The 19,435-nt window shown below is 56.1% G+C and overlaps 1 protein-coding gene across 9 annotated transcripts; it reads left to right on the forward strand.

Moving 5' to 3' along the window:
• Positions 1–242: 242 nt before the first annotated feature.
• Positions 243–12,465, forward strand: ZNF696 (zinc finger protein 696). 9 transcript variants are annotated; one of them, XM_072949902.1, is made up of 4 exons: positions 243–374; positions 2,500–2,790; positions 5,412–5,516; positions 9,469–12,465. In XM_072949902.1, the coding sequence occupies exons 2-4, from the start codon at positions 2,607–2,609 to the stop codon at positions 10,572–10,574; spliced, it is 1,395 nt and encodes a 464-aa protein (XP_072806003.1). In that variant the 5' UTR covers positions 243–374; positions 2,500–2,606; the 3' UTR covers positions 10,575–12,465. The 9 variants fall into 9 exon arrangements, with proteins under 9 accessions (XP_072806003.1, XP_072806004.1, XP_015100682.2 ...); XM_072949903.1 differs by having other exon boundaries at positions 279–421; XM_072949904.1 differs by lacking the exon at positions 243–374 and adding an exon at positions 451–536.
• The last annotated feature ends 6,970 nt before the right edge of the window (positions 12,466–19,435 follow it).

Raw genomic sequence — 19,435 nt, forward strand, 5'->3', positions numbered from 1 at the left:
GAGGGGCGGAGCGCCGTGAGGGGCGGAGCGCCGTGAGGGGCGGAGCGCCGTGAGGGGCGGAGCGCCGTGAGGGGCGGAGCGCCGTGAGGGGCGGAGCGCCGTGAGGGGCGGAGCGCCGTGAGGGGCGGAGCGCCGTGAGGGGCGGAGCGCCGTGAGGGGCGGAGCGCCGTGAGGGGCGGAGCGCCGTGAGGGGCGGAGCGCCGTGAGGGGCGGAGCGCCGTGAGGGGCGGAGCGCCGTGAGGGGCGGAGCGCCGTGAGGGGCGGAGCGCCGTGAGGGGCGGAGCGCCGTGAGGGGCGGAGCTGGAGCTTGTAAACCTGTGTTGGTTAGGACCGCAGCCCACCCAGAACTTCGGACCCGGGACTCCGAATTGAAGGTATTCTGGAAGTGGCCGCGGGGTGGAGCTAGTGTGCCTGAGCCCAGGTGAGGCACCTGGACTGCCAAGCGGCTGGCCGGAGCTAAGTCTCGGGAGGGCGAGGTTTAGTTTGCGTGTTTGGAGTGTCGCTCGTGGGAAGAGCAACCGTCCCAAACACCCAAGGTATTCCTCTGGGTTGCTAAGGAAAGCAGTGATAAAGCCTCAACACACAGGATGCGGACGGTGGGCTGGCGGGAGACCCGTGCTGGGAACCAGTCAGGGCTACACGAGAGTCTCCGCAGGGCGACCTGTGCCCCCGGGGATGGCGGGGAGTGCAAAGGTGGGAAGATCGTTCGCTGCAGGCACTGAGGCTTCGGGGCTGCTCCAGCTTATGCCCTTCGGTGGCATGCGCCCTGTGTCTGCATTCTGCCCTCTGCTCTTGCGTTCTGAAGCTGTTTTGGGGCCCAAAGAGGTAACTGTTTTGGCAGTGGGTGGGATTCAGACTACCTGTGTTCCTTCCCTCCTGGCCCTGCTGGTGACCAGAAGCTGCCAAAAGTCCTGTCTACTGAGTGCTGCACCAGCCTCCCTTCTCCCAGGGGTGGCAGAGCTGCATGCCCCAAGGTTCTTAAACCTGGCTTTGCCAATAAAAGGGAAACGTGAAGAGCCAGCAGGCCTCGCCATCTCTGTCCTCCACCCACAGCGACCAGCAGCATTCTAGCGGTGCCTGTTCTGCCGGTCTGGCCTTGGAACAAGGGAAACCAACAGAGCGGAGCCCACTGAGCAGCAGTGAACATGGACCTCTGTGGTCTTTAGCCACGGAGATCTGCTGACTTGTCTGTTAGCATCGCGTAGCCCTGCCTGGCACCACTGAGGCCTCTCAGCTCCTCTGGGCCTTGCCAGCTCTCTGAGGTCGAGGCCTGCACCCTTGAAGTTGAGCAGAGCACTATCCAAACGAGAGGAGCTCCTCCGCACTGTCTCAGGCAGCACACGGGATGGAGGGGCTGCTTCGGGAACCCGAGGAATCCAGGTTTTCTGGCCTGGATGAGCCTTGATGTCACCAGGTCCCCCGTCACCTCTCCGCCTCTCCTCTCTACAGCCCCTATGTGGCCTCAGGCTCCAACTGCTGACTGTCCTCCCCTAGGTGTGACACCGTCTCAGCCCGGTGCTGCAGAGGCAAGAGACCTCTCCCCCACCAGCTTCGGTGAATACTCCTAAAGAGACTGGTCATAGGCCCCTCCTGGGGAGGCAGGGGAGGGGAGGGTTACAGAATGATCTAGGGGAACAGAAGGAGAGGAGCACTCCCCAGAAGGAAGGGGCCCACAGGTCCCCCGCCAAGTGCACCCCATACCTGCGAGAAAAGAAGGGCCAGTTCATATCCCGCAGGGGAGTCTCGCGGCAGTTGCCTGAGAACCAGCGGTACAGTGTATTCTCTGCTTTGGAGCTTGAGCGTGTTTGACTTTCTCCACTTATTTTTTTTTCAAATCTGTTCTCTTTTTTTTTTTAATTCTTTTTTTAATCGTTTCTTTTTTTTGGTGGTGGGGCAATAATTAGGTTTATTTATTTTTTTAATGGAGGGGCTTCATGCATGCTAGGCAGGAGCTCTACCACTGAGTCATGCCCTCCTCCCTAGCATTCTCCACTTTTCACAAGCTCATCAATGACTTCTTTTACTTCTATTTGTCACAATTTCACTTTTTTTGCCAAAATTTTTGCCAAAACCCATTTTCCCCATTATGTAAACAGAATGCATTGCAGAAAGATTCGGAAATGGAGAAAGGTAGAAAGAAATCAGACTAGTCCACACCACATGGCAGAAATGTGCCTTTTAATTTTTTGTATCTGTACAAAGTTTTCCCACCAAATCTTAGGAATGGCCCACGTATGTTATCTCCCTTGGCCCTGTGACACTTCAGTGTGTATTTCCTACACTCAAGGATATTCTCTTTCGAAACCACAGCGCAGCTGCCCAACTGGGGGAAGCTGATGTCGACACAGCGCTCAGCAAAGTGAGGCTTCTAATCCTGCTCATGGCGTTTTCCCTGTGACCCAGGATCCCACCAATGATCATATCTTGCCTTTGGTTGCCACGTCTCCTTAGGAATCCATAGTGTGGCTCAACTCCTCAGCCATTCTTTTCTCCCCACAGATGGTTTCTTCATTGCAAGGGGGAGAATGGTAACCCCACAGCGGAGACACCAGACAACAACTGTGTAATCAGAATGATCACTGGTCAGTGAGGAGCTGACGGACACTATGTCCCTCCATGTGACACCCAGAGGACACAGCGTTGCAGGATTCCAGCTGGAGGTGCACAACCTGGACGCCTCCAGGACAGGACGGGGACAGAATGGGCAAAGCCTCAGAGCGAGGCAGGAGCGGACCTGGCGTATTCTGGGCCTAGTGGCTGGTTTCACAGTTGGGGGAGTAGGAGGAAGAGGTGAGACTAGAGAGGCGGGTGGAGGCGAGGGGCCAGCGTCAGGCTGATCGAGGTAAAGCCAGCGGCCATCCATGCACTGGGCACTGCCGATGATGTGAAGCTCCAGGTTTCTAGAGAGCTGGCCTCTGTGGCCAACCGCGAGGCCCAGCCCCGCTGCGAGGGTGCCACACTCCCGCCCAGCACCTGTGCTTCTTTGTGGTGAGCGGGGTGGAAGCCAGAGTCCCAGATCTCCCTAGAGGGAGAATCTAGTAGAGGGACGTTGTCAAGGAGCAGGGGGCCGTGTCAAGGGGCTCTCTGGGCTGTGGGGTTTCCAGAAGTAGGTTAGAATGCGGAGGGACCACAGGAGTGAGTCATCCACAGGAAAGTGCTGGGAACACAGACCACTCGAGGACCCTCTGGAGACGTGCCACCCATAGCCCGGGCCCCAGGACACGTATCTATGCTGTAAAGGTTTCTCAGCCGGGATTCAGCCAACACACGAGAGCATCCACTCTGCAGCAGACTCCAAGGCCGAATCCCCACCTCACCTGTGGGCAACAGAGAGCTCCCGGAAACACGTGAGCCTGGGAGCAGATGCTTCCCCGTGGAGCCCGCAGGGGAGACCCCAGTCCTGGCCAACACCTCAGCTGCAGCCTAGGAGCGACCCAGCACAGGACCCGGCTGGGCTGTGCTGGAAACTGAGATCATAAACGCGTGCCGTCTCAAGCCCTTAAGTGTGTGGTCATTGAAAACCGGCGTGAGGGAAACCAGGAGAAAGTGGCGTCCTCGCAGCCGAGGGGAGAAACTGTGTGGCCGGAAGAGCCGCGGTGTCGGCCCCGCCACTGCCGGAGCCCACCAGGAGCGCTGGGATTTCTGCGCGGCCTGTGGCTCATCCGGGGGATCCGCCTGCGGCTGCGAGGCTCCGGCGCGCGGGCCGGGGGTCCGTGGCTCCCTGCACTCGGCGGCCTTTCTCCCGGGGAGGGGTCTCCACGGTCCCTTCGGTCCTGCCCGCCTCTTCCCCCGGGCGCTGCCCCTTCCTCCATCCATCCGCTCACTGCGCTGTCAGCTTGGTCACCACACCCCGGGTTACTTCCCGGACCTCAGGCCTGGAGCTGGCTGGGGAGCCGGGTGGCAGGGGAGGGCCGGGGGCGGTGGTCCCAGAGGCTTGGGGAATGAGGACTTGCAGGGGGCGGGCGCGGGAAGGCGGTGGAACCGCCGCCCAGGGTCTCGCTCGCGCACTCAGGAAACCCGCCCCGAGACCGAGGCACGCCCCCCGCGGCCTCCAGGGCAGCTGAGTGCGAGGCCCTTCGGCGCCCTAGAGCGTCACCGGAAGTGCGAGGGGAGGGGGAGCGGCGCTTCCGGGGGGCAGCGGAGCTGCGGGCGAGTGGCGGCGGGCTCGGGGCCGGGAATTGAGCGACGGGAGAGGCGGGGAGTAGGGTCGTCTCCGGGCGGGACTCTGCGGCCGTTGTCTGTTCTGGGCTCTCCCCGCGGAAGGGCGAGCGTCCGGGAGGAGAGCGGCGGCGGGGCGCCGGCACTGCCCCCGGCCTTGGGGCGGCCTCGCGCGGTTAGTTCCTGAGGTGAAGTCGGTGTGACTTGAAGGCCTTTGTGAGCCGTCGAATTACCCGACAGCGCGGGCGGTTTCCCTCCTTCCGGCGGGGTGTGACGGGGCCTGTATCCCCTAATCTTGCGCGCAAGGTGCCGCTGGGGAGGGGGCACCGCGCGCAGGCGCTCCTGCCGCTGAGCCCTAACCCCCCGCCGCTGGTTTTAGGTCTTCGCTGCTTTCAGAGTGAAACCCATTTTAAATTACTTTTTAAATAGCAAATGAAGTAGGACAAGGTGGAGCATGTTTTGGGGGTTTTGTTGTTGTTGTTGCTTTTTTCATTTTGGGGAGACGAGATAATTATGTTTTTATTTTTTAACTGAAGTACGGAGGATTGAACCCAGGACCCCGTGCATGCTGAGCACGCACTTTACCTCTGAGCTCTACCCTCCCCCCTGGAACTTATGTTAAAAGAATATATTGGCTACTTGTTTTCTTCTGTGAGTTACGTGTCTTTTACAATTTTTCATGGTCTCATGACTATATAGTGGTTTTATATAGTTTATGTGTTATGAATCTTTATGTTGCATATCTGCCTCCCGTTTTGTTTTGTTCCTTTAAATCTTTTTTTTACTCTGAATACACCTGTGTCGTTAAATCTGTCAGACTTTGCCTCAGGTGTCAAGCTTAGCAGAAGCATTCCTCAGTCCACAATTGGATCATTCAGTGAATCTTTTTTTTAGTTTTATATTTTTATACTCAAATCTTTAAAATTATCAGATTTTTAAATACATAGAACTTTCTCCAGACATTTGAGGACTGATTGAAGGTGCTGATTGGTTCCCGGTGGAGCTGAGGCCACAGCAGGCGCTGCAACACTTGTCTTTGCTGGGAGTCTGTTGAGGCCAGGGTCGGGGGAGCCCTCATGGCCGAGACAGAGTTCCCGGAGGATGTCCCGTGGAACGCTAGTTTCTGGGGTGTCTGTTTATTCAGGACCTTGATTTCTAGTGAGGTGGCTCCTTCAGGCCCCCTTCTCTGATGGTACTCTGACCTCACCCCACTCTCTGTGACATTTTCTCCCCTTTCCATCTCTTTCACCCAGGCAGGTGTCCCCATGCTGGTGTTTCTACAGGAAGCAGCAAGCGGAGCCCCGACCTGGGTCTCCAGAACGCCACGGAGGGTGCTACCCTGATGGACACATGCACAGGTGAGGGGGACAGCCAGACCGGAGGACCGTCCTGGGGTCAGGGACTTGGGGACAGCTTAGGAACTGGGGCTCCCAAGTCTGGCTGCCACAGGGGTGTCATCAGGCTCGGGCAGCTTCCTACGCGTCACAGCCCCGCCTCCGCTCTCCTGGCCACACTCCACTTCCCACTCTCTCTGGTCCCCCTGCCTGGAGACCTCTGAGAACGAGAATATATATATATGTATTTTTTATTGAAGGAAAGTTGAATTACAGAGCTGTGTTAGTTTCAGGTATGCAGCAAAGTGATTCAGTTACACATATATATTATTTTTCAGATTCTTTTCCATTATAGGTTATTAGAAAATACTGAATATAATTCCATGTGCTATACAGTGGGACTTTGTTGTGTATCTATTTTTACACATAGTAGTTAGCATCTGCAACTCCCAAGTTCCTAATTTATCCTTTCCCCTTCCTTTCCCTCTTGGTAACAAATTTTCTATAAGTCTGTTTCTGTTTTATAAATAAGTTCATTTGTGTCATACTTAGATTCCACATATATGTGATATCATGTGATATTTGTCTTTCTCTGTCTGATTTATTTCACTTAGGATGATCCTGTCTGGGTCCATCCATGTTGCTGCAAATGGCATTTATTTTATTCCTTTTTATGGCTGAGTAGTATTCCATTGTATAAATACACCACAACTTCTTTATCCAGTCATCTGTTGATGGACATTTAGGTGTTTCCATGTCTTGGCTATTGTAAATAGTGCTGCTATGAACACGGGGGTGCATGTAGCTTTTTGAGTTAGAGTTTCCTTCAGATATATATCCAGGAGTAGGATTGCTAGAAAATAGGATAAGTCTGTTTTTAGTTTTTTAAAGAACCTCCATACTGTTCTCCATAGTGGTTTCACCAATTTACATTCCCACCAACAGTGTAGGAAGGTTCCCTTTTCTCCACATCCTCTAGCAGCTATCGCGTGTAGACTTTTTGATGATGGCCATTCTGACAGGTGTGAGGTGATACCTTAGTGTAGTTTTGATTTGCGTTTCTCTAATAGTGATATTGAGCATCTTTGCATGTGCCTTTTAGCCATGGGAACGTCTTGGGGAAAGTCTCTGTTTAGATCTTTTGCCCTTTTTTTGTGTGTGCTGTGCACCAGAAATTAACACAACAGCTTTTGCCCATTTTTTTGAATGGGTTGTTCATTTTTTTGTTATCAAGTTGTATGAGCTGTTTGTATATTTTGGAAATTAAGCTCTTGTCGGTCACATTGTTTGCAAATATTTTCTCCTGTCCATAGGTTGTCTTTTCGTCTTATGTTTCCTTTGCTGTGCAAAAGCTTGTAAGTTTCATTAGGCCCCATTTGTTTATTTTTGCTTTTATTTCTTTGGCCTTGGGAGACTGATCTAAGAAGATACTATGATTTATGTGAGAGAATGTTTTGCCTGTGTTCTCTCCTAGGAGATTTATGGTGTCTTGTCTTATATTTAAGTCTGTAAGCCATTTTGAGTTTATTTTTGTGGGTGGTGTGAGGGAGTGTTCTAACTTCATTGATTTGCATGCGGCTGTCCAGCTTTCCCAGCAGTATTTGCTGAAGAGACTGTTTCTTCTCTATTGTATATTCTTGCCTCCATTGTTGAAAATTAATTGATGGCAGGTGTGTGGGTTTATTTCTGGGCTCTCTATTCTGTCCCAATGATCCATGTGTCTGTTTTTATGCCAGTACCATGCTGTTTTGATTACTGTAGCTCTGTAGTTTTGTCTGAAGTCTGGGAGGGTTATGCCTCCAGCTTTGTAGAATGAGAATTAATTCTTGGTGTTGTTTCACCCGTGACCAGCAGTGTCAGCTGGCCTGGGCTCAGCGTCGGTGACCAGGAAGAGTGATGGGTGAGAATCCGGCAGGCCTCCCGCCCACTAGCCATCTCCTTCGCGGGCTCCAGGCCCCTCTGTTCTGAGTATTTCAGGCCACATTTGGGGGCTGTCAGAGCTGAGGGTTTGTATTCAGTTTCCTGTTGCTAAATCACACAACCAGTGCTAGCCACCACTTCCCTCAGCAAAGACACGAACTCTGCCTGAGGTTCTGGTGCAGCAGCAGGAGCCTGGGGAGAACTGACCGTGGCTGCAGAGCACACCTGCCCGTTCCCCCATGAGGTCACAGAGCCCTGCGCCAGGTGACTCTGCCAGCCTGTGTCCTTGCGCGTCATCCCCCAGGGTGTGAGTGGGGGCTGTAGTCTCCCTCCCTCATCTGGGCCCAGCCCTGACCAGACCGGCTCTTCGGTCTCTCAATTTTGGACTAAATAATTTTAGCAAATGCCACCATACACAGAGTGTACAGAAAACAGGTTACTTGTGATAAAACCACCCACTTTGAAAGGGAATAAGGAGAAAGCGTCGTCTGGGCTGCTGGCCAAGCACACATCCCGAGACGTATGGCCTGCAGGGCGGGGAGTCTGAAGGCTGGGACTGTGCCAGGGATGGGCTGCTTGGTTAGGACGTCAGGCAGCCCAAGTCAGCCCTCTGGGACGACTTCTGTCTGTCAGGGCCTCTCTCACGGGCACTGTGGGGTGGTGGCTTCTCTGTTGAGGGGCTCCTATGCCTTCTGGGGTGCTGAGCCACGTCCCTGGCTTCTCCCCACTAGGTGCCAGGAGCACCCCTCCTGGTTGTGACACCAAGTGTTTTCAGGCCACACGTAGCTGGGGCAGACTTGTCCCTGCTGAGAACAGTGCCCTTCAGGCCCCCAAGGGCTGTCACCAGCAGGATTCCGAAGCACAGGGCTGCCTGCTGGTGCTGGTGATTGTCTTGGGAGAGAAGCAGCTCCAAGGACCTGAAGCCTGGCCTGGTGAAGTGGAGTGTGTGTGGCTTCATTTTAATTTTGAATAACTTTTTCATAACCAGTGCCTGTGAGATAGTTTCTTGAACTTCCAAACCCCAAGGCCAGGGCTGGGCCTGCCCAGAAGACCCCTGTTCTTTGGCCCCATCTCAGGGGCCTCTCCCCGTTGCCTGTTGCTCAGCTTAACACCGTGCTTGCTGGGGAGTTGATGGAAATGCCTGTGGACGCCTGTCTGCTCCCGTCTGCCTGGGAATGGCATCCTTGTCTCCAGGCCCGCTCCGCAGGTGTCCTGAGCCTGTCCACTGCAGGCTTCTGAGCGTTTGGCTGCTCTGGTTCAGCTGTCTGGGCTCCTGCCCGTAGATGGAGGGGTTTTCTCTTAGCCTGGTTGGTGCGCTCGCCTTGGTGGCCTTGTACTGAGCCACCTCGTAAGTGTCCCTGTCTCACCGCCCAAGTGGCCCCTGCAGCACCTGTGACAGGAGAGCCCTGTGGAGGCGGCAGTAAGCACCCCGCATTTCAGCGCGGTTTCGCTACCACGTCCCTGAAGCTTTGGTCTAAATGGGCACGTGCCCAGGGGCCAGCGGGGCCTTGTTTAACCAGCTGCTCTGCTCAGCAGTCAGGACCGAGGGCCCCGTCTCAGCCCGCGGCTCCGTCGTCCCTCAACAGCTGTTGCTGCCGCTTCTACTACTCTGAGGAAGGGTCTCTGCCCTTGGAGGTTAGGGCGTCCAGGGAGTCTGGGCCACAGTGTCATCTCGGGGAGCCCGGGCCTGCGCCTCCCATACCTCTGCTTCAATTTCATCCTGCTCTGCCGCCAACTAGCTTTCTCTGTGTTCCAGGCGATAAAGCTGAGCTGGGGAGTCCCCAGGGCCTGGGGGTTGGTCTCCCCTACTCCCGCGGTCAGGCAGGCTGAGATGGAGGCTTGGGCCTTTTCTGGAGTCACAGGGCAGGACCCTGACCAGCTCTCCTCCAGTCCTCGTCCACTCCTGGGCCCCTGGGTGTGAGGAGCGGGGGACAGGGCGGCAGGCATCTGCTGCACGTGGACTCTGCTCCCGTCGTCACCGCCGCCCTCCAGTGGCGCCTCACGTTGCTGACGGTGCTGTGCTCTCTGAGTCATGCGTCTCTGCCATCTCTTCCAGCGTTCCTGACATGGGCACCGGGGGGCGGCCAGGCCCCCAGCTGTGCTGCAACAGCTGCTGAGCAAGGTGCTCAGAGCACGGGGCTGATCCCAAGGCGGGCAGCTCTGGAGGAAGGTGGAAGCCGTGGAGAGGCTGGGCTGGGACTGCCACAGGGGCCTCCCCTGGCACTGGGGGTTCCGGACCCTCGTGGGAATGAGGATGCTGGAGAGGGGCCCAGGGGCTCCCCTTGGGGACCAGCCGTTTACGAGGAAACTGGAGGGCAGAAGGGCCACAAGACCAGCACATCCAGGTCAGAGGTCACCCTGGACACACGCTCTGCGGCCTGTGGGAGAGGCCCCTGGAAAAGACGGCCTTATCAATGTGGCTCCTGTGACAGGAGCTTCCAGTGCTACTCGGACATGGTGAAGCACCGGAGCATTCACTCCGGGGAGAAGCCCTACGAGTGCAGCGAGTGCGGGAAGGCCTTCATCCACAGCTCGCACGTACTCCGGCACCAGCGCACCCACAGCGGAGAGAAGCCTTATGTTTGTCCAGAGTGTGGGAAGGCCTTCAGCCAGAGCTTCAACCTCATCAGACACCAGAGAACGCACACCGGAGAGAGGCCGTATGAGTGCGCCGAGTGTGGCCGGTCCTTCAGCCAGAGGTCGGACGCAGCGAAGCACCGGAGGATCCACACCGGGGAGAGGCTGTATGCGTGCAGCGAGTGCGGGAAGGCCTTCATCCACAGCTCAAACGTGGTCCGGCACCAGCGGACTCACCACGGGGAGAACCCCTACGCGTGTCCAGAGTGTGGGAAGGCCTTCAGCCAGAGCTCCAACCTCATCCAGCACCAGCGGGTCCACACTGGCGAGAAGCCCTACTCCTGCCAGGAGTGCGGGCGCGCCTTCAGCCGCAGCTCCTTCCTCAGTGAGCACCGGCGCATCCACACCGGGGAGAAGCCCTACGAGTGCGGGGAGTGTGGCCGCGCCTTCAGGGCCCTGTCAGGCTTCTTCCGGCACCAGAGGATCCACACCGGGGAGAAGCCTTTCCGCTGTGCCGAGTGCGGCAGGGCCTTCCGCCTGAGCTTCCACCTTATCCAGCACCAGCGGGTCCACGGCCCAGAGTGAGCCTGGGCGGTCTAGCGGGACAGAAGATTCCGAAAGCAAGATGGGTGGGGAGGTATTGGCGAGGCCCCTCGTTTTTTGGCCACAGCCCTGGGTCTGTGTGCTTACTGCTGCAAGAAGATAGACACTAAAGCCTTCCAGTGGTCAACACCACAGCCCATGTTGGGGGCACTCCTGCCTTCATCCCCTACCACCTGGCCAGGAGCACCAGGAGAGGAACAGGAGCCTGGGGGAAGGCAGCGCCATAGAGGGGACGCAGGTGTTCCCAAGGGAAAGACGTGATGGTGCCAGGTGCCACTGCGTTTCATTCATTTCCATAGCAGTGGCTTTTCTCCTGAAATACAATTTACACACGGTAAAATGCAGCTCTTAAGTGTTGGCTTTGAGTTCTGACAACTATAACCTGCTTTGACCCTGATGAGCACCACGCTGTCAGGACGCAGCCAGCGTCCAGCACTCCAGGAAGCTTCCCCCCGCGCCTTCGGGTCAGCCCCTCACCCTCGGAGGCAGCCAGTGCTCCCGTTTGTTTCTATAGCTTTGCTTTTTCTAGGACTTTATATAAGTGGAGCAATGTAACATACTCTTTTTTGTCTTTTTCCCTTAATGTTTTTGAAGTTTATCCATTATTAGTATTGGGTTTTTTGTTTTTGTTTTTAGCTTCATAGCACTTTGAAAAGGCAAGAGTCATCTTCTGCCTTATATCAGAGTTGTATGTTTATGTCTGTGTCGTCCTACCAAAGCAATGCTCCTGCAGTGAGAATTCCTTAGCCCGGCCCGGATGCTCCTCTGTGGCGGGCACACCTGTAAGTCCATGAGACGCGCAGGGCCTGGCCAGGGAGGAGGTCCTCGGTCACTGGTTTTCACCCCGCTCTGGAGGATGCAGAACTCTGCTCGGCCTCAGGGAAGCAGGACGAGACAGCAAGTCTGAGACGCTCGTACTCTGAACAGATGTCCCTGAGCCACGCAGGCCCTATGGCCCTGCTGCAGGGGAGGCCGCACCAGTCAAGAGGGCAGGACGGACAAGCGGAGCAGCCAGCAGCAGCACACACGGGGACCAGCAGCACAGGAGAGTGGTGGGCAAGACAGGGCAGGAGGCAGACTGGAAGGAGCGCCTGCAGAGGGCGTTCCTGAGCTGCTCTCAGCAGGCGGACGACACATGCAGCGCAAAGGCCAGGGCACGCTCGGGGTGTGATGAGGGTAAGAAAAGAGCCTGCTAACAGGGCTGTGCACCTGGCCACGAGCCCCGGGGTCCAGCCCAGGACCCAAATCTGTCTTGGGCCAGCTGTGGTCTGCTGTGGTCATGAGACGTGTCTGCTCCAGCTTCACTCCTGACTGAATTGTCTGGGTCTGGTAGGCAGCTGGGACTTCCAAAAGAGTAGCTCAGTTCTAGGGCTCGTTTCAAGACGTAAGCTCAGGTCACAGGGTTGTGCAGCCTGTAGGGGCAGAGCTACCCTTTGAGTGGATTTAGTGGCACCACAGCTGTTGGGCTGCTGACTCATGGGCCAAGGTGAGGTGGAGGGCAGAGCCTGGGACCCCCATGCTGAGCCAGGATCCTTGGGGGCTAAAGGGCCCCAGATTTGTGGTGCCTCCCAGGTAGCTCTTTGGAGCAAAGATCCCCCTTAGACCCTGCAGTGTCCCTCTCGTGAGATGAAGCAGTGAGTGTGCAGAAATCACCAGGTACACAGGACGGTAAGGCTCACTGCATGAGAGTCAGAGAGCAAAGGAGGATGTAAACCACAAGAAACTGCAGGCAAGGGGGCAGATGTATGTGAAGTGTTTGAACAAGACAGACAGACTTGGGGACAAGAAAGCAGTGAGAGGCTATCAGACACAAAAGGCACGGCTTTTGAAGAACTTTCAGAACTGAAAAATAAAACCATTGAGTTAGAACTCACCAGGCAGGTTCAGTAGCAGGTGTATCGGCTGAAGAAAGCGTCAGTGTGGTAGGAGAAAGATCCAAAGCCCAGGATCCCTCGGGAACAAGGAGAGGGGAAACATGAAGGGAACGTTCAGAGACGTGTGGGTGTCACAGGAGTCCCCAGAGGAGGAGGGGAGACACAGCAAAGCCCTACACGGACCCCCGTGATGATGCAGGTCGGCTCCCACAGGCCAAGGCTGGTTTCCTGCAGGGTTGAGGGTGGGAGTGGAGGTAGGTCAGGCAGGGGGACAGCAGCGAGCCCATCTGGGGAAGCTGAGTGTCTGCATCCACAGTTTAAACCTCGCTCAGTCTCCCCGTATGCAGGCCAGTGAAACAAGGAGAGAAGGTTGAAGTTGTTACCATGCCCTGGAAGTTCCAGCCATTCTCGAGACCCAGAATCATCGCCTTCAGTGTCTAAGCCAGAGTAGACCACTGCCAACAAGCAGTGCCCGCCTACAGCTGACGCCCAGCCTGGATCAACTCCCATGGCTTCCGGTGGCATCGGTGCCACAACCACAGTGATGTGACTGCACTTTACCCCCTTCAAGTGCTCCAGCAAGCCTTCTCTTTAGTGAAAAGCAAATTCACAGATCCAAGAAGTACAATGTATATGAAGCAGCATAAATTAAGAGAAGTCCACACTTGAGACGCAACAGGGTGAGAGCACTGACCATCAAGACCTTGAGAAGCCAGAGAAAGGCCCCGTCAGTCACACTGTAAGCCTCCTGCTCAAAGCCACCATCAGACGGGACAGCAGTCATGCCTTTGGCATGCTGAGAAAATACCTGTCCACCAAGAACTGGAGGCCCAGCAAAATTATTTTCTATAGATAAGGTAAAAAGCACATTTATAAATAAGTCAAATCTGAGATAGTTTATCCTTAAGCGACTTTCACTGAAAAGACTTCCTAAGTCTGTGATACGGAAGGAGAGTGACTGCAGGATGGTCTTCGACACAAGACGGAGGATCGGTGAGAGCGTGGCCCGAATGCAGCATGAGAGCACGTGGCTAGAAGGGACTTTGATGGTCTGAGAGCCTCCTGTGCTGGGAAGATGCTTTAATTCTAGTCTTTAAATATGCACAGTATAGTTTAACCTTAATTACTAAACGATGTGTACCTTTCCAACCCAATAGAAAAAATATATATATAGTAGTTTTAAATGAACAAAAACATAACAATTTTAAAAGTAAGAAAAGAGAAGAATCCAGGAAAAAATTGGGCAAATAATCAGAGCAAGATGGCAGAAACCACCCAAACAGGTCCGTAATCACAGTCAACTCAACTAGATGAAATTTCCAGTTAAGACAGTCAGGTGGCAGAGGAGCCTGTGACTCAGAAGCACAGTGTGTGTGAAGATGAAGTAGGCAGAGGCCTGAGGCCATGGGACCCAGGCGCCTCGGGAGATGGACAGGGAATTTGTCCATCAGAAGATAAAACATGTTTCCACAGGAGCAATTCAAAAGTAAGCATCTCAGATACTAAACGTGATCACCAGTTAAAACAAGTTAATAAGAGCGCTGAGAAAATCTTTTTAAATAACCAGCAACACAAGGAGGCGGACAGTAAGGCAGACTAAGACTACCAGGGGTTCTTGGGGAAACAGAAAGCCGAGAATGGTGGGATGGAAAGTACTGGAGAACAGTTTTCCCACAGAACTGAGATGTGAGTCACCAGGGCAGCAGCACCTGCCAGAATCCTCGAGATCAGGAAGGAAGACGGGCTGGGGCAGAGGCGGAGACCTTAGTCGAAGGGAGGGAGAGGGCGGATGCAGAGGACTAGGGGTCGGACCCCAGGGAGCTGATCAGCTGCACCCCAAGCTGGAAGGCAAGGGACAGCACTCTGAAAGTGATGTCACCTCAAAGTTTACACGTGTTGAAGTCAGCAGTCCCACGTGGTGGGGTTAACACTTTCAGACATGCAGACTCACTAAGTTCCCCACTGCTGTTTGTGAAACTTCCAGAGGCTGCAAGAAGAGGGGCCAGGGAGCCCCAGGGACGGACAAGGAGATGCAGAACCTGGTGGAGGTGCTGCGGTGACTGCCCGCTTTCCTTCTCCCTCCTCCACCCACAGCCGCAGCCACTCACTCTCCTTCCTCACGCAAAACATGCTCCCTGAAGGCGCCCCAAGTCCTGTGCAATTGCTGTAGCCCCTCAAAGGTTCTTCTCCCGTGTTCTACCTGGTCTGTGTGGACAGGTGCCTCTTAAGCCAGAAACCTGTGCTATAAAGAGAAATGATCTGCCCCCAACCTAGAATTCTTATAACTTTCCCATCCCCTGCCCTCCTCCAGCTCCAGGAACCCTCGGGCAGGCCGGGGGCCAGCTGTGACAGGGACGTCCCTCCGACCCATGTCTGTGATGGTCCCAGTGTGTCCTCAGCCAGGCCTGCATGTCCCCAGCCACTGGGCAGTGCACACCCACCCGACCTTTCCCGGTGGCCCTGTCAAGCCCAGCCTGTGTGCAGTACCGAGGTGGCCTGCCACCACAGCTACCACAGCTCCTGCCTGCCAGGAACTCAGGATGGCCCCACATGCTGCCACTGCTCACTCGGGGACACATGGACTCTTCCTACCCCAGTGGGCCACCGCCTCCCCACTGGGAGGTCAGAGCCTGGAGGGAGAGCCCAGCTGTGGGCATTCGGGCGGCCCATCCCCAGGGACAGGCTCAGATGGTCATTGGGGCCCTGCTATCCCATGTGTTCAGAGAAAGAGGTTCAGCATGTCTGAGGGGTCCCTGCCCAGTGCTGGGACAGAGTGGGAGTGAGGGACAGTGCAACCCTTCCCCAAGTCAGGGCCTGGGATCTGGGATCCCGCCCGCTGGCCCTGCAGCCCAATGCAGTGAGCCGGGCTCTACGGACAGGCACAGGCAGGCACACAGCCACACCAGCTCCCAGCCAGGCCGAGTGGGCACAGCCTCCAGCCCGTCCCTCTGCAGAAACCCTGAAAAAGGGCACCAGGTGGGGGAGGGGACACATTTCAAAGCACAGGGCATGGGCATCAGCCACCTCCTGTGCAATGACACAGAACACACTTGCAGTGAAATTTTCTTAAACAAAATTCCCCAATCTGCTTTAATAGTGAAAAAAAAAAAAGTTCCAACGAGGCAGAGAGATGCTTGTTAGAATTCAAAGTCTTCATCTGCCATGTCGAGAGCCCAGGTGGACTTCTCCCTCTGCGTCTTGTTGTAAGTCTCCACGGGCACCCCAAACCTCTTACACTTGCCGGGAGGGGCAGGAAGGCGGCCAGGACATGGCCAAAAGCCCAGGGGCATCAGGGAGGGGGCAGCTTCCCCCAGCGCAGCCCTGTGTCCTCCCAGTGGGGCTCGCAGGGAACACTGACTGGGCACACAGGCAGCCCAGCTACCGCACCCCCAGGGGGTGGGCAGCTTGGGAACAGATCTGGGTCACCACACCACACTGGGCAGTGGTCCCCGCCCCACCCCAGCCCTCCTCTTACCCCAGGCTCTCAGGCAGAGAGGACTGACGACACAGGGCTTGGCCTCAGATGTGCCAGCCAGTTGTGTTCCTGTCACGGGAGAACCTGCACTGCACAGGACCGGACTGGGGCCACCTGGGGAGTCCAGACCCCTCCTCAAGACTGCGAGCAGGCAGGGTGACCTGGGTCCACGCACCAGGCAATGCTGATCTGAGGGTCTAGGCAGTTGAGCTTGGACGTGCCCAGGGCCACCTGCTGCTCTCCTTCTTGTCCATGGCCTGTGTGCTCAGCCTCAGGAGCCGCTCCTCCAGTCTCTCCAGCAGCCACCCCCTCTTCTCCAGGAAGCTAGGGAAGGAGAGGTGCTGGCACCACAGCTCTCCCTCATCCCCTAGGCAAGTTCCAGGAGGCCAGGACACAGGGAAGGCTGCCCTCAGCATGAAGGGACCGTCCAGCCTTGACGTCACAGGAAATCACGTATGAAACACACACAGGCCACAACCAAAGAGAGCAGAGCACAGAACCAAGCAGAAGAGCTGCCCTGTGTCAGAAAGATGCTCAGCCCTCATTCCTGATGTTTCACAGAAAAGCCGGTTTATTAAAGCCAGACCCTCCCTCCACCCTCCACGCTGGATACAGTGCCCCGCCCACAGACCCCAAGCCCACATGCACATGAACTGCAACCTTGGTCCTTCTCCCGGGAACTCGGGCTCCAAATCCACCTGGACACAGGTAGAAGGCCTGGAGCAGCCCCAGCGGACATGCAGCAGAGCGCAGGGGACTCACGCGTCCTGACTTCAGCTTAGCGGAATCGAGACCAGCGTGAGGACTGACAGACCAACAGAACAGAGCCCGGGAATAAACCAAAACATCTACCATCAGCTCACTTTTCACGGGGCCAGGACCATTCGATGCCCAAAGGATGGTCCTTTCAGCAAATGATGCTGGGAACACTGGCTGGCCACACACAAACGGACACATTCAGGCCCTTACCTTACACCATGTACAAAAACTGGCTCAAAAGGGATCAGCTTCCTAAATGCAAAAGTTGAAATGATAAAACTCTTACGAGAAGACCTAAGAATGTATCTTTACAATGTTGGGTCAGACAAGGCAGCAACAACAAAAACTAGACTCATCGAGAGTTTTACGTTTTGTGCTTGGAGGGATACCACCAAGGAAGTAAAAGGACAACACGGGACGGGAAAACGCACCTTCAGATCAGCATCTGAAAAGGTATTTGCGTCTGGGATGAATAATGGGCTCTTACAACTCAGCAGTAAAAAGACAGGGACACAAGTGAAAAACAGACAAGGGGCGGAACAGACATTTCTCCAGAGAAGACCCACAAGTGGCCAGCGAGCATAGGTCACCAGCCATCGGGGAAGCGCAAACTCCGCCCGCACTGAGACGCTGCCTCACACGCCGCCTCACACCGGCAGGGCTGTAGCCAGAGAGGGAAAGGGGAAGGGAGACATGGGAACCTCTGTGCACGGCCGGCGAGACGAGCGCTGGTACACCCACCGCGGAGAACAGCCTGGCGCTACCAAGTGACCCAACAATTCCACTCCTTGAAAACCACAAAAATCACCGAAGCCACAAAAGTCATGCACAAAGAAAGTCACCAAAAACCCCCAAAACCCCACAAAAGTCACAAAGGGGAAACACCAGATGTCCAGATACAGGGACAGTAAAAGGTGGTCTAGCCACATGACAGGATAGCTGACAGTCAAAAGGAGTGACGTCTGGACAGGCTGCATTACGGGGACCTTGGTGGCATCACACTAACAAAAGCCGAAGTCCACAGACGGTGGGTCCCATCTGGGTCAGGCACTGCAGGTGTTCAAGGCTGAGGGCACGGGAGGTCTGAGTCAGGACACAGGGTTTGTCGCAGGTGATGGAGAGGCTCTAAAATCGGGAGCAGCCATGGCCGCACAGCCACTCGCCCACAGGCTGTAAACAGTGTCCACCAGCCCTGGAGCTCGGCCACCAGGCACAGGCTGACCACCCGGTGAGGCCCACATTTGTCTTGTGCACTTCACAGTGCTCTGCTCTTTGACTCAAATGAGGCGGTCTGTATTTTTTTCAATCAAAAATATGACTAAGAAAACCAGAGAACTGGTGAAGGAAAAGCAGGTTCACAGCCACCCCAACTGGGACGGGCTGGGCTCTCCAACACTCGCCTCCTGGATCTGCTGTCCCCGCTGGCTCTGTGGTCAGCCCTTGCCTTCTCCAGCTCTGCCTTGGCCTCCCCACCTGCTGCTTCTTTGCCTCGATCTGCAGAGGGGGCCCAGTCAGGGCTGCTCCTGCCCCACCCAGTCAGGGTGCTGAGTGCTAGCCCTGATCGGCCACTCCTTGGCCAGGGGACAGGGTGAGGCCAAGAGGTCCCAGACATACCCCCTGCTCCACTGACCTCCTTCCTGGACTAGAGGCCTTTGCTCACCAGAAAGCCACATCCTTACCCACTCCCTCCCCTCAGGGAAACCGCCTCCCAGCCAGCACCTGGCCTGGGCAGCCCTGATTGCTCAAGCACCTCTGAGGGCCATGTAGCCCCAGCGAGGCTGGCACCCAGAGGCCCTCCCACTGTGAGCAGCTGGCCAGGCCAACTGTGCACCTTCGACCAGAGTCTGCACTGACTTCTTGAAGGTCTTGGGAGTTGCCCGCTGATGGTTGCAGAGAACAGCAACAGCCCGGTTCGCACGGTTATAAGACAGGATCTTATGGGCTACGCTGTCTTCAGCTGAGAAGCAGGTGTGTGTTGGGAGCAGCAGGCACTGGGCAAGTCACTGCGGGAGCCCCGCCCCGTGTCAGGAGGGGCCTCGGTCAGTACCCGGTCCAAGGAGTCCACACAGGGCGGAGCTGGGGCCTCCCCAGAACCCCCCCACCCTGGCACGAGCTCAGTAGGACAGCGTCAAGGAGCCCCCACCAAGGGGCCCAGAGGTCGGGTGAGCTTGGGCAGCTGGGCAGTGGTGAGGAGGGTCCCGCACATGAGGAGGGACACGCAGAGCTGGGTTGGTGCTTCACAGGTGACTGCAGAGGAGAAGACACAGCCTGGGCAGGGGCCTGACTGACTGCGGGGCTGACGCGTGGAGAAGGGGGTGCTCAGCAGGGGTGGCCGAGCAAGGAGCAGCAAGCCCTGGGGGAAGGCTCAGCCTCAGGTCCTGAGGGCCCCTCCCCCTTCCTGCTGGGCTCAAACCTGGACCGTCCCTTTTGGGCCAGGCAAGCCCCACTCTGCCCCTAGACACCGGCCACAATACATCCTCCGACCAACCAAGCAGCCAGGCACCAGCCCCAGGCTGGGGACCCACTCACCTCTGGTCAGTGCCCACAGCTGCCCCTGCAAGGTTGACGCTGGCATTGTAGGTCCGGAACACCTTGGCCGTCAGGCCGTCCATCAGGTCCTGCAGGTGCTTGTTCAGGCTGGCAGTACGCACACGCCGGGAAGATGGGTCTCAAAATGTGTTCCTTTAGGGCAGCTCCACAACACTTCCCAGCACCCTGACCACGCCACCAGAGGG

This window comes from Vicugna pacos, chromosome 25, assembly GCF_048564905.1.
Source record: "Vicugna pacos chromosome 25, VicPac4, whole genome shotgun sequence".
NCBI classification, from domain to species: Eukaryota; Metazoa; Chordata; class Mammalia; order Artiodactyla; family Camelidae; genus Vicugna; species Vicugna pacos.

What these genes read in the sequence shown, in the direction of transcription:
- ZNF696 (XM_072949902.1), top strand. Translation starts at nt 2,607, where the DNA reads ATGTCCCTCCATGTGACACCCAGAGGACACAGCGTTGCAGGATTCCAG. An exon ending in TGGGGGAGTAGGAGGAAGAG is followed by an intron (nt 2,791 to 5,411) that starts GTGAGACTAGAG and finishes TCTTTCACCCAG; the next exon opens with GCAGGTGTCCCCATGCTGGT. An exon ending in CCTGATGGACACATGCACAG is followed by an intron (nt 5,517 to 9,468) that starts GTGAGGGGGACA and finishes CATCTCTTCCAG; the next exon opens with CGTTCCTGACATGGGCACCG.